This window comes from Camelina sativa, chromosome 16, assembly GCF_030686135.1.
Source record: "Camelina sativa cultivar CO46 ecotype springtype chromosome 16, ASM3068613v1".
Taxonomy (NCBI): domain Eukaryota; kingdom Viridiplantae; phylum Streptophyta; class Magnoliopsida; order Brassicales; family Brassicaceae; genus Camelina; species Camelina sativa.
This window is the reverse complement of record NC_141895.1, coordinates 4511861-4527310: the sequence shown is the minus strand read 5'-3', so window position 1 is coordinate 4527310 and position 15450 is coordinate 4511861. Positions and strand designations below refer to the sequence as shown.

The window sequence follows — 15450 nt, the reverse complement described above, 5'->3', positions numbered from 1 at the left end:
GAAATAAGGCACATAAACACGATTCCTAGAAATTTACGTTTGGAAACACGATGGAAACTTCATTTCCATTTTGGAAACACGACGGAAACCTTTTTTTAGTTTAAAAATTAATAAATAAATAATTTGGAAATATAAAACTTTATAATAGATATAAATATATAATATTATTAGTGTTTTAGTCCAACTATTTAAAATTTATATTTTGAAGCTTTGTTGTTTGAATCTTTTTGATATGATTTTTATGTTTAGTGTTTTATTATATATATATATATCTATATATATATATATATATATATATATATATACATGTATATATCCATACGTTTCCAAAACATTTCCATTTCCTAATTTTAGAAAAAAAATTGTTTCCCATTTCCGAAACGTTTCGCTTCCCCGTATCCGTTTCCGTTTCCATGCAACCTAGCTAATTCCTTTATTTTTAATGTATATTTAAGCTACAAAAATTCATGTGATATATAAGCAATTAGATTCATTGTCTTTTACAATTTTCTCATCGTTTTCGTCTTCTGTATTGATTTTCTCTAACTTAAATTATATATGTGACTATATGTGACCATGTGCTGTGTTATATCACTACAATTTTGGGATGATATAGCTTCAAAATTTGTTACGCAAATAATCTGTAGCAAATATTTGTGATGGTTAATTACTAATTAGTGACAAAAATTAAAATAAACTATCTCGTAGCAAATTTGTAGTTTGTAGGATATAATGACAATTTAGCTACAATATATTTTGTGGTAACAATATTTTTGTAACAAATATAGTCACAAACAATATCACCTAACAAAATTTATAGTAATTAGTTACAAATTATTTTCACAAATTCTAACGTAGAAATACTTTTAATTTAAAATTCTTTTAAGTTTATTACTATTTATTATTGTAACAAATAATACAAATTGTTACATAATAATTGTGATAATTAGATATGTTTAGCATCATTTTATTAAATGATGTGATTATTAAATTTTAGCATCGTTAATTTTTGGATAGTATCATTTGTATTCTCCTAAACATAAAAAGAGTTTCTGATTAAAATCAAAGTGGCAGTACTCTCCAAGGAATATAAAGTAAGTGAGAAACTATTACGCAAGTTGTTTTAAAGATTTTAACAAAAAAACAAAAGTTGTTTTAAAGATGATTGACGAAACTAACAAAAAACAAAGACTTACATGCACAAGTTGATGTCACTTACAACAACTTGTGTATAGGTTAATCTTGCTACTATTAGTTTAAAATACGGCATTTTTTTTTATTTGTTAAACGATCAAGAAGAAGAAGACATATTCAAACAAATGATGTACTTGATGTAAAATGTTTTTTTTTTTTTTTAATTTGGAATAACTTTTACATTTTATTTAAAAAAATAAGAAGAAGATTTATTAGATTGAAGAAGTAAGAAAGATGAAACAAGAAAGTATCATCTTTTAAAATACGACATGATTCTTGTACAAAACGAGTTGATATATATTAATTTTTTTGTTTTGTTACATTTTTATTTAACTGCAAACCAAACGAGTATAATATATTATCGTTTCCTTTAGGTTGACTGTGAATGGTAATTGGCATGCAGAGGGAAGCGGGAGGATGGTATATTTTATTTGACCCAACATTTTTATTCTTATTTGACTGAAGCTTTTCATTAGCTTTTATAATTAATTAGGATGCGAAAATCTTAATCTGCTGCGTATAACCAATAAAAACTAATATTTTAGAGCAAAAGAACGAGTCAATATCAAACAAATTTGGGATGGTATGAGAGGGCTGCGTATAAGGGCTTACGACACATAATTATATCAAAACAAACATTTATGGGGGATGTTTGAAATTGATGACTTTAATTAAGACGACAAGGGAATATGATATGTATAGATATTTGACATAAGGGTTCATGCATGAATACAAGATATATATACTAATAATTAAAATTATTAAACTGATCATGGTATGGGGACCAAGTTTTATAATGAATTCAAAACTCTAAAACTTGTTATGCATCAGCATCATGAAAATAATTCCCGAGATCATAAAGATGATTAATACATTACTGAATATTCATAAAGAAAAAAAACTTTGTATGGCTTTAATAATGGATTGTGGAGTAGATCCATCTATCGCAGCAATGTGCCTGGGAGAGAATTACCAAAGCAAGAAACTTAAAAGATTACGTTAATTTTTATCTTAAGTAAAAGTATATATTTGTGTTGTAAAACTTGACGACTCATTATCATATTATGTCGTTTCGAGTGAGTATTATTGACAATTAGTGGATTGGCCCTAACCATTTATATATTAACGATAGTTTTATCAAACTTCAGATGTGTGAATTGGATTGTATCATAACAATCTCCCTTTCAAACCAAGGACAATATATGAGATATTAACACGTCTCCTTGATAACTGCATCTCAAACCGATCCCACTTGTACCGATAATAAACCCTTTCTTGGGCTCCCATTACTTGAGTTAACAGAATGCATTGTCTTTATCCACTTTTCTAGGTCTGCAAGAACTTGAACTTTAAACTCTGATGCCATGTTAAATTTAGGTTTATCTTGGGCTTCCAACTAAAAACCAATTGCAATTAATGGACTAGCTCTAACCCTTTATATATTAATAATAGTTTTATCAAACTTCAGAATTATATTGATTTAACACGACACACGGTACATGCCGACCATGGAGATTACTAAGTTAAGACGCAAAGGAAGCTCATACCCATTGAAGGCACAAAATGAGTTGCAAGACTACAGCATACTTAGCTCCGGTGAGGCCAACATTCTCTCCTGAATAAGAAGACATGAAGCATGAGAAAAACGTGATGGGCTTGAACTTCTGTGGACACGGAAAAAAAAAGAATATTGTTAAAAAATAAGACTTTTGTTAAAAAATAAGACTTTTGTGGAACTTTGACAAGAAGTAGGAGGCGGCTATATCTCATGCATGAGAAAAACGAGTTAGGCTCGAACTTTTGTGGACCCAGAAAAAAAATTGTTAAAAATTAAGACTTTTGTTACACAAAAAAAAAAATTGACTTTTGTGGAACTTACCCCTTTGATAAGAAGAAGTAGGAGGCGGCTATATCTCATGCATGAAAAACGTATGGAGAAACTCAAAAGATGGAGACACCATAAATTGGATCAGCAACAAGAATTATGTATTTTCTGAACATATCTTCAGTCGAAACAAATGAATACTTATCAATGTGAGAGTAGTAACACCCAAGCAACATGATAAACGAAGAACCAACTTGGTTACGATACCAAGTAATAGAGAAGAGTGACCAATATCGCGTGAATAATTAACATTGAGTCTTACCAATTATTTCAACTAAGCTCTCGTAAATATGTTGAATTTTCAAAAAATGCCAAAGTTATGGGAAACTAAAATTCCTGGGTTTTTTTATTTTTTTGTAAAATGGTATTTTATTGAATTGCAAAGTTTACATCAAGGAACAGACTACAGTAGAACAACAATAATATGAACCAAATCAAGAGTTTCCTCTTTTTGGTTTTTATTAACAATAAAAAAGTAAAGGTGGAAAAAAAAAACATACTAATGACTAAACACCCAAGCTAAACCAAAGTAGGAATCTACTTAGGGATAATCATACAAACATAAAACAAAACCCAACACATAGAGTAAATAGACTCGTACGCTGCATCACCGACATATAGAAGTCTCGACTCAAGCATCTGGCTTGTAGGAGAAACCATTGACAGTGAGACCTCCATCAACACAAATGGTCTGTCCAGTTATATACGACGCTGCAGGTAGACACAGAAAAGCCACAAGTGATGCAACCTCTTTAGGCTCACCAGCGCGACCAAGTGGAGTTCTACTAACTAAACTCTTCTCGTAACCGGCGTCTTCAAAAAACTGTTTTTTTTTCACAAGATTGTAAGTCATAAGAATGAAAAGTGTATGATGTTAATAGGAAATTAAAAAAAAAAAAAAAAAAAAAAAACAGGAGAGTTTTATTACTGATTCAGCCATAGCAGTGTGGATAAAATTAGGAGCAACAGAATTAGTTCTTATCCCATCTCTTGCCCATTCACATGCCAAAGTTTTTGCTAGTTGATTCAAAGCTCCTGTACATACCCACAACGGAAACGAGACATCCATTAGGAATCCCAAAGAAAATTATACCTTAATAGGTATAAGTGTAAGACTTTGATCTATCAAAGAAAAAGCTTAATTAGTTTTGTTTGTGTACGTACGAATCGATACCTCTTTCTAAATTTGACACTGTATGTCTGTATATGAATGAAAACCCTTACATTTGACATGCTAAGATCATATATGTTTGAACTAAAAGTATTTGCGTTTGCTAAGTTATGAACCTCATACACATACCACACTAGTTAAAACTAATTATTAAGATAACAACATTAAATTCATTTTCTACACAACAGCATATTAAAACTATACATATAAAGAACAGGAAATTCCCTTAATCAATTATAAAATCTGTATTAAGTTTCGCGTATATATCAATACTATTGCATCTAGTATAATTGAAAATCTCTCTATTGATTAATAGCCAGTGTATGTACCTTTCGTTAAACTATATATGGATCCACATTCCATTGATACAACCCCTCCAACAGAGGAAATAAAGATGATGCTTCCAAATTTAGAAGCTTTAAGGAGAGGATGTGAAAGTTGGCTAAGATGAAAAGCAGACTCCAAGTTTGTTGACATATGGAAGGAGAAATCGTCTGCCACATATTCGATTGTTGGCTTTGTAAGAACTACGCCAACGTTGTTTACCTATGTTGAACAAAACTGAGTTACAAATATCCTACTAAATATGTCACTATTTAATTAGTAGGTATTTTTCCTATATTAGACTATGCTTAGTTTGAATGTTTCCCAAAAAAAATAGATTAACTCACAAGAATGTTCAGCTTGCCATCAAACAATTTTGTGACGGTTTGCATAAGTGTTTCCCTCTTGGAATGAGAGGATACATCACAGATTGAACAGCTCACTTGAAACCCTTTCTTTTCCCATTCTCTTAAACTTTGTTTGAGGGGTTTTTCAGATATATCACATACATAGATTCTAGCTCCAAGTGCAGCTAGCTCCTCTACTATAGCATGCCTACATCAGTCCAAAAAAAAAAATGCTATACATATAAAAACGTCTTAAAATAAATGCATAAAACAATGGGTCAAAATTATGATATATATAGCTAGAGAGTAGACAGACGAACCCAATTCCGCTGCCTCCACCAGTTACAAGAGCGTTCATACCTTGAAGACTCCATCTTTGATCCATTTTTGTTTGCTGTGAGTATCAATGACTAGAGATACCACATAATATATATAGAGACAAATTAGCTAAAAATACTAGTAGCAAATGACCTTTCGGAGAGTGAAGACATGATGCAGCAACTAAAGAAAAATACAAGTGACTTAATTAAATTGAAAGTAGTTAAAACACAATTTGCTACGAAAAAATATCAAGCAAATAGAATTTTTTAAATAGTTATTTCAATATTCTAATTTTTCTTTTCAATTAAATGTTTCAGAATAGATGAATTTATTTCCTGTGTTGTATTATTAGTTAGTAAATGTCAAATTTTATTTCTATTTCCACTTTCTCGACTTTGAACTCACAAACTCTAATTTCCATTCAGCTAGTTAATCAGATGTCTATATAACAATTCTATGTGAAGATGAGAGGAGATAAAATATTTAATGACGACTTAAACATAGATAAGTAACAACCATGCATGCATGGTCAAGAAAAGAATAAAGGAGATTCAAATAATCGAAAAAAGAAAAGAAAAAAAAGACTTAAATGGAAGTTGACAAATAGAAACGTGTAACATCTTGAAACGTGTAACATTAAAGAGGGTGTCGATACCACTGGTGGTTGTTCGGTTATTTCAAAATTGTCGGTTTGATTTAGTTTGGTTTGAGAAACCCTAAGATTCGAGTATATAAGTTATAATTGGTTTTCGAAACCCTTGTGAAAGGGGGTCTATTATGGTCTAGTATAGACGGTTTTGTGGTAATGTTAGGGTATTAAGTGACATCAAGGTGGTGTCCGTCGATACCAACATATTGTTGTGTGTTTGGTCCTAGGAGGACAGCTGATTCTTAGTGACTTTTTTTTTCTTTGGTAGAACTGAGGGGAGTGTTTACTATTAAATAGTAAATTTAAATACAAACATTATGTGGTATTGCATAACCAGATTTAGTGTTTGGGTGATTAAATTTCTTTTCTTTTTTTGAAATACATAAATCTAATCCATAAATATTGAATCTGAAAAAACTCATAAACCACAAAGCCTATACAAGTAGAGCTTCAAATTGATATTTTCATACTAGAATCTCAAAAGAAAAAGAGCGAAATGAAAGCTAAAAGGATTATGCACTTTTTTAAAAAAGGGATATTTTTGAAAAAATGTATCCCCAAAAATTTATTTTAACAAATTATTTTATTTTTAATTAATAATTAATTGATTTTTTCTAGGCATTTTTTGATTTAATTTAATTTTTGGAGCAAAAAAGACAAACTAGGTTCAGACCCGCATGTACGTGTGGAGTTATTTTTGCATATTTTTTTTAAACATATTTTTCTAATATGTTTGATAGCAACGTTTATTTTTTTGACCCGAAAAAACCTCATTCCTCATAATTCATATGAGTAAATAGTATGTGCGCATATGTTCTGCTTGAATTCTTCTTCAATTCTATTCCCCAATTAATAGTATAGAAAGACGAACCCAATACCGCTGCCTCCACCAGTTACAAGAGCGTTCATACCTTGAAGACTCCATCTTTGATCCATTTTTGTTTGTTGTGAGTATCAATGGCTAGAGATACCACATAATATATATAGAGACAAATTACCTAAAATACTAGTAGCAAATGACCTTTGGGAGAGTGAAGACATGATGCAGCAACTAAACAAAAAATGCAAGTGACTTAATTAAATTGAAAGTAGTTAAAACACAATTTACTACCAAAATATCAAGCAAATATTTTTTTAAAAAATAGATATTTTAATATTCTGCTTTTTCTTTTCAATTAAATGTTTCAGAATAGATGAATTTCTTTTCTATGTTGTATTATTAGTTAGTAAATGTCAAATTTTATTTCTATTTCCACTTTCTCGACTTTGAAATCACAAACTCTAATTTCCATTCAGCTAGTTAATCAGATGTCTATATAACAGTTCTATGTGAAGATGAGAGGAGATAAAATATTTAATGACGACTTAAACATAGATAAGTAACAACCATGCATGGATGGTCAAGAAAAGTATAAAGGAGACTCAAATGATCGAAAAAATAAAAGAAAAAAAAGACTTAAATGGAAGTTGACAAATAGAAACGTGTAACATCCCGAAACCAACTTTTAGTGGGTGTCGATTGACACCAATGAGTGTATTGATCGACACCATTAAACTGGTGTTTGTTCGGTTATTTCAAAATCTTTGGTTTGATTTGGTTTAATTTGAGAAACTTTAGAGCTCGAATATATAAGTTATATTTCGATGCCCTTGTGAAAGGGGGCCGACGGTGGTTATAGAGGAGAAAAGGAGAGAGAGAGTTGTGGTGCTATCACTTGGAAGGGAGGAGAAATGTATAAAACAGAACAACCTTTGGAAAATAAAATGGAGTCCGATTTAGATGACATTTGGTTGGGACCTTTGTGGTGCTATAGGCGTCGTATAACGGTTGGTTTGTGTTTTAGTCAAGTGTCTGTATTATGGTTTGGTATAAACGGTTTTGTGGTAAGGTTAGGATGTCGAGCGACACCAAAGTGGTATCCATCTACACCAGCATGTTGTTGTGTGTTTGGGTCCTAGAAGGACAGCTGGATTTTAGTGACCTTTTTTTTTTCTTTGGTAGAGCTGAGGGAGTAAACACTCCCCTGATTTATTAATAAATAGTGAATTTATATACAAACATTCTGTGGTATTGCATAACCAGCTTTAGTGTTTGGGTGATTGAATTTCTTTTTTTTTTTAAATACATAAATCTAATCCATAAATATTGAACCTGAAAAACCTCATAAACCACAAAGCCTATACAGTCAGAGCTTCAAATTGATATTTTCATACTAGAATCTCAAAAGAAAAAGAGCGAATTGAAAGCTAAAAAGAGCGATTTTTTAAGGTTTTTTGATTTAATTTAAATTTTGGAGCAGTAAAACAAACTAGGTTTGGACCCGCACGTACGTGCGGAGTTATTTTTGCATAATGTTTTGGAAAATATAATTGTCCAGCGATCTAACCCGTCTAATATGTTTGATTGCAACGTTTAAATTTTTTTGACCCGAAAAAACCCCATTCCTCGTAATTCATATGAGTAAATAGTATGTCCGCATATGTTCTGCTTGGATTTTTCTTCAATTGAATTTCCAAACTAATAGTATAGATTTCCTTCAATTATTGAATGAAATATTTCTTAGTTATGCTAATTACAATTTAATGTAAATAATATAGTAAGAGAAGGGCAAATAATAAAATGGGATACAAAGCGTGAATATTTTATATAGGAGTTACGAGAAAGTATTTTATTAAGGAGAATTCTATTAATTTGGATACTATTAGTTTTTTTTAAGTAATATATGTGTTCGTAACTGATGGAGAAATAAAATTACAAAATTGTTTCGTGAGGGGGAAGACTATAATTGGTCATTAGATCCCTTATTTAATTGGTCTTGGTTATGGTATTATATCACTGGATTTTATAAATTTTAATTCATTAGATCCCTATATATCTCAGCTATTGGTATAATATTATTACTTTTTCATTTTTATTGGACTAGATTTTCAAGATCTTAAGATTTCTGTAAAAACACTATAACTACATATTTATATAATGTATAATGTTTAACTATATAGTTATCAAAATTAAAGTATATATTCATGTCATTGTAATTGGTGATCATATGTTTTTTTGGGTTAATATAGTTATTGCGAGTTTCAAATGATCTTTGATTCTTTCACCCATATAATTTTATAAAATTATTAGAAAGGTAACATTATTTATATTTCTGAAGATATAATTTTAAATATATATTTTCTTACATCTCATAATGTAGTTATATTATTATATTATAATACATAGTGAAATTAATTTAATTTTAAAAATATGTAGGGGATAATATTTATCAATTTTTGAGTAATATTTACCAATTTTAGAATCTATACGACCAAATATTGTGTATATAAATAAATTAAACAGCAGTGGCAGTTGACAAAAAAAAATATATAAATATATAAATGACAATTTTATGGAATATTAAGGGTGAACAATAAATTAGGTATGAAGCTCTCCGCCGAAGACATGTGAGCTTTTTTTCGAGAATGGTTCTTATATAGGCAATTAAGTTTCAGTTTTATAATTTTACTCACACCAACTTGGAATTCTCGATGTTCCATCCACTACGATAGGGATAGTTTGATATTCTGGTTATTACCGAAATATATGATGAACGATTGGCGCTTTTGATCAAAAGCAATGAATATAATTGATTAGAACAAGGGCCTCCATTCAAAACGTATAAGAACAAGAGCACAAATTATTTCCTTTATTTCTGTTTTCTTTTCATTAAATAGAAAATTTAGAAGTACAAGTCCCTACATACATGAAAGAAAGTTGCATATAACAAAGGAAGAAACAACACACGTCTATTTTTTCTTTGCTAACCTAAGCCATCAAGAACTAAAAAGAACAACAATTGTTCAGACACATAATCTTAATATTTCGGTTGGTCATTGAAGTGGAAAAGAACATCAATCTGCTTTTCCACTTCACAGCTTTGCTGCAATTGCTGACGCAGGTAAGTTGTTCCTTGGTGGAAACTTAAGATCCTTCCATTCCTCCTCTTCATCCATTCTCTCAAAATACTGATCTACCATGCTATCCTTCATGTCCTCTAGTCGCCTTGGCTCCCACTATAATTTCAGCAATACGACCTTATATTAACTGTCATTAGTATGATATGATAGATATATACTTATGTATATATATAGAAGAAAACAAAAATGAAGAGATTTGTTATACCTTTGGTTTCCTATCTTTGTCTATCAATATGGCTCTACACCCCTGCATAAGTAAGAAATGCTGTTGTAGTAATGTCGACAACAAGGACAATTTATGAGGAATATACAATCGAAAGAAAGCTAAATAAACCTCCAAAAAGTCTTTACTGATTCTCCCTTGAACACATGACATGCCATTCTATACTCACGGATAAGACACTGCCCCACCCCTTGCAATCTTCCTTCTCTTATCTGAAATAATTTATACACACAGTCAGCACTTTCCCATCATTGCATGTGACGCATTCTAGAACTAACCAATCTAAGAGATATTTTAAGGCTTGATGGTGAAGCCTCTTTCAATGCTCGAATGGTGGTTGAGATCCAATCATTTGGTTCGTGAGTAGCCTCTCTTTCCTAACCAACACATACGATAGTAGAGTGCATTGTCAGTTGTTACTTAGGTTCGTATAAACTCGTAGGTCCAATCTATTAATGTAAAAAATTTATACAAGTGCAGATATATAACGTCTTCGACTGTTCTTCTCGAGAAGCACTTATTGATAACATCTAACCTGTTAAAAAAAACGAACGGAAAGATAAGCAACAGCGGACACAAAGGTACAAGAAAGAGTAAAAGAGATTAAATCATATACACTTAACATGTGGTAAGCACTGCACTCTGCTGTTTCAGGTGGGGATGCTGAGTGTATGAATCAATAATTGTTGAGACGACGTTTGGATCACTTGAACCAACTTTGCAAAGATCTGCTTCTAATGCACTCAACCTCTGTGAAAAGGACTAACCTTACTCAGTAACAATCCTTGGCGATGAAAACATTGGGGTTAATATTAGTAGCTAGCTATATGAAAAATTTATAGTAAATAGTAAAAGACACGCAGAGAAACCATAAACCAAACGTTTTGCATTACCAGTTGTAGAGGTGATCAGTGTACGGTTTCATTTTTTTTTCGCTCTGGTTTCGGTTTCAATTTTACAAAAATTGAAACCATATGAATATCATATGTATCTCGGTTTTATATGGTTTCGGTTTGGTTCAAGTTTTTAAAAATTATTTTATATTTATTTATTTATATATATGTATATGTATATTTGCTGCGTAAATAAAAGTAGACTTAAAATAGAAATAATAGATCAATCAATATGTTTAACATATATAATTCAAAGAATATAATCTAAATCTACTTTTATGAACCCAAGTAATATAAACCCAAAAAAAACTAAAAGAATAGAATCCACAAGATATATTCAAATCTATATTAATAGAAAGTATAAGCTATTAGCTCATAAAAGCGTCCACCTAGGATTTTAAACCACCAATAGGGATTAGACACTTCACTAATTAACTTTTTAAAATTTTCCAGAATTTTCTATATTAAGAATTATTTAAAACAACCTATCAGGATTTGACATGTCATTCGTTAACATTTTCTAAATTTCCAGAATTTTTTAGAAAAAGGAAAATTTTAAATTTATGGAAATAAAAGAACTATGTACAATATATCCCACATCGGCTAGAAAAATTTTAAACAATGATTCAGAACTAGTATAAATAAGATTAATATGCTTTCAACAATGAATAAGCAGGAAAGCTTGATTTATCAAGCGTCCAAGTTTAAAGGTATATTCGGTTTGATCCAGTTTTTTATTTAATCAAATTAAAACTTTAAAAAGTTTCAAAAAAATATATTCTAATATTTAAAAATTTTAAAAGTTATAATATTATAAATATTGAAACTTTTAAAAGTTCTTAGCTTTTAAAAAGTTTTTAAATATTATAATTTTTAAATTTTAAAAGTTTAAAATATTATAAATATTGAAACTTTTTAAAAGGTTCAAAATTTATATTTCGAAACCTTTTTAAAAGTTTAAAATATTATAAGTATTTATGTAAAACATAAATTATCTTATTTATCTACGTTTGTGCTTTTTATTTCTTATGAGTTGTAAAATATATTTTTGTGTATGATTTTATAGATGAGTTGGTATTCTTTCATTTATTTTTTTAGTTTTTATCTTATTTTTTTTTATAAGAAATGAAATAATTTTGTTCTTGGAGTTTGATGGATTAACAAGTTGTGTGGTAGTCTAAAAAAGGTTTTTTAGTGGAAGAAAGTGAAGAAATTGATGAGGATGAAGAAGAAAAAGAGTATAGCGAAGAACCAGACGGTAAAAGTAATGATGACGATTACCACAAAATTTGACAATAGAAATGACAAGAAAGAATATGAAGAATAAGAAAACATTGAATAAAAAAACACGAAAACATAGATGGTAACGATCAATTAAATATGAAAACGAGTTAAATTCATGATGATAAAATTGTTTTATTTTTCTGGTGGTCAAAGAAATGGTTTAGGATATGTGAGGTCATCAGTTTAATTCGTCTCGCCTAGATGTCGAGTTAAATTCATGATTTTTTTATCAGATTTGATTTTATAACACAACTGATTTTTATATTTCAAAATATTGTGTATCTGAAATTTAACTTTTTCCTTAATACTAATTTAAAATTTTTATAAGATAATATTTTTACTACCGTCATCAATCATATATAGTTTTCATCAAAATATATCAAATATACTCATGCGTAGCGTGGGTTCAAAACCTAGTATTTGTAAGACAAGAAAGAAAAATTTGAAGAACATTATTAAACACAATATAAACTAAACAAATATAATTATTCCAAATTTTTAGAAAACACAAAAAAAACTTTTTAATACCTAAACCAAAAAACTAATGAAATGACAACTAAATGGGGGTTTAGGCTAATTAAACAAACCATAACCAAACTAACTTATTTCTTATTGAGTTTGTTTGCATATTAGTACATTTTATAAACTTAATTGGCAAACTAATACATTTACTATTCAAAATTGCACAAATAGGTGAGTTGTGTAATATAGAATGTGTGAGATAGGAGAGATTGTGGGACATAGGCTTGGGTAAGAAAATTACCAAAAGGGGTCTGTGTGTGTGGGTGAGAAATAGAGTTTTTTTTGTTCTTCAATCATAATTATTCAAATAATTGTTAATATATCTTTTAAAGAAATTTTCTTGAATACAAAAAAATATATATATCTGTTCTTTAAAATTTGATATAAATTTTATTTAATAATTTTTAAATATATTATATACATTTTTTGTATCCGTACACCTTATTTAGTGTACAAATGTCTATACACCTTATTAAGTATACATACACACATTATTAAGTGTACAGATGTAATTTGTACAAAACCATTGCGATACAGATATCTAAAATCCTAAGAATTAAAAAAATTACACAAATTACATATGTACACTTAATAATGTGTACAGACATCTGTATACTAAATAATGTGTACAGACATCTGTACACTAAATAATGTGTATGAATACAAAATTTATAAAGCATATTTAACATTATTGAATAAAATCATGAAACAAAATGCATATCAAATTATAAATAAAAAAAATAGATTTTTATACATGTGTTGTAAATATAATATATTGATGAGGGTTAGAAGGTCTTGTGAACAGTAGAAAACAGTAAAAAATGTAGAATTTGCTAATTGTAAATAGAGATTGTGCTACTTTTACAATTATGTTTTAAAATCTGTCTATTTTGCCAATTATCTCTTAAATGTTTAGTTTGGTTCGGTTTTTGGGTTATGGTTTTTTACTTTTTTTTTTCACCCCTAACCAGCTCTCACAGACCACTAGTTCCAAAAATAAAATAAAAAAGTCATTTTTGTTTTAGCATCTTGTTAAGTTGGGGAGTGGGGACACTTAATACGTAAGCCAACGAATTTCTTACCATTGAAGGCACAAAATGAGTAGCATGCCCACAAGTAAACATTTCCGCGCCATCTAACCTAGCTCCTGTGAGGCCAACATACTCTCCTAAACAAGAAGACCAAGACGACAAGAACGATGAGTGAGAGGGAGATAGGAACTTTTGTGGACATGCTAAAACTAGGGCTAGCCCTGAAGATAAAGATTCCTAGCTAATGCATTAAAAAAAAAAAAAAAAAAAAAAAAAAAAAAAAAAAAAAAACTTCAGAAACTCAGTAAGAAACAAAGTCAAACAAAAAAACATTTTATAAAAATCTATGACATAATATTAGTTTATGTTTTAAGAAGTACTAAAAATTTGACAAGTGTTACACTTAAATTGAGGAATGCATTAAAAAAACTGTAAAACAATGTATCCAAACATGGTTTTTGCGAGCTGCCGGCAACGGCCAGCCTTTTCCCAGCTTTAGGCAACCGCCAGCCCTACAAATTATATAAAGACAAATGGTTTAATATTGTTACCAAAAAATCCAGGAAGTCTTGACAAAAAGTAGGAGGCGCCTACATCTGGAAAGAGCCCCAAAGCTGTCTCAGGCATTGCAAAAACCATGGGGAAACTCAAAAGATATATAAGCATATATATTTAAAAGCTATCTCTATTTTTCACCATGGACATGTATAAGAAAAGAAAACCGTGTTCTCAGTTGCAATACGAAATCTACCATGGATGGAGACACCAGCTCCACCTCCCATGACAATACCATTCAAAACTGATACCTATAATTTCAAAACGAATTAATTAACAAACTAACTAACAAAATTGATACACTTTGAGTATATATAATGAGACCTGAGCTTTGCTATACATTGCCATAACAAAGTTGAGAGTGTACTGATATAACATGAAATCAGCAGCGAGTATCCATTTGCCTAATACACGCAAAGATACAAAGTTGAGAGTGTACTGATATTGATATACCTTGGACGATATCACGAACAAGAGGTAGAACGTCGCCACCAGCACAAAAGGCTCTTCCCTGGCCCTTGAGGATGACAAGTTTCACACTAGGGTCTTCCTCATATGCAAGGAACAGTTGCAGCAACCGAGAGATCTAAAGATGGTTGGTTCAAGCCAATTATGTAATTACTAGCTAGTACACAAAATGGATGAATAAACAAACAAGGGGAAGGATCGGATTCAATACCATGTTACAGGAGAGAGCATTCAGCTGCTTGGGTCTGTTTAATGTTAAGATTCTAACACTTGCTTTTTCTTCCACCAAAACCTGTAATAAAATCCATTGAGAGAGAGAGAGAGAGAGAGAGAGAGAGAGAGATAAGTGATGGTGGCAAGAAAGAAGACAAAACAGACCTGTGGGTGAGAGGCCATCTCAACTGCTCTCGTCTCCTTCTTCTCTTTTTCTTCGCCTTTTAATCCTCCCGGGCATACATATAGACCTTAGACTGTGAGAGCATCGACAAGATTTAAAAAAATTTCTCTTCTCCTTAGTAAATTATTTTTTAGAATCAAAATAAATACATAAGAATAGTATAAGATAAGCACATATGTAAGCATTAAACAATGGAAAAATGTCATTAAAATCTTCAAATCTATGT

At 30.2% G+C, this 15450-nt stretch overlaps 1 protein-coding gene and 1 pseudogene across 2 annotated transcripts; both read right to left on the bottom strand.

Annotated features, from left to right (window-relative positions):
- Positions 1-3420: 3420 nt before the first annotated feature.
- Positions 3421-5645, bottom strand: LOC104749816 (tropinone reductase homolog At2g30670-like). The gene is made up of 5 exons (XM_010471512.2): positions 5242-5645; positions 4922-5129; positions 4580-4796; positions 4008-4114; positions 3421-3902 (listed from the first exon to the last, which is right to left on the bottom strand). The coding sequence occupies exons 1-5, from the start codon at positions 5304-5306 to the stop codon at positions 3711-3713; spliced, it is 789 nt and encodes a 262-aa protein (XP_010469814.2). The 5' UTR covers positions 5307-5645; the 3' UTR covers positions 3421-3710.
- A 4067-nt stretch (positions 5646-9712) lies between these two features.
- LOC104749815 (putative 3-hydroxyisobutyryl-CoA hydrolase 3) lies at positions 9713-15268 on the bottom strand (annotated as a pseudogene). Its single transcript, XR_015585193.1, has 13 exons — positions 15206-15268; positions 15039-15119; positions 14813-14945; positions 14684-14763; positions 14528-14610; positions 14356-14441; positions 13856-13941; positions 10707-10824; positions 10547-10613; positions 10353-10451; positions 10186-10286; positions 10057-10098; positions 9713-9947 (listed from the first exon to the last, which is right to left on the bottom strand). The product of XR_015585193.1 is annotated as a putative 3-hydroxyisobutyryl-CoA hydrolase 3 (transcript).
- Between the last annotated feature and the right edge of the window lie 182 nt (positions 15269-15450).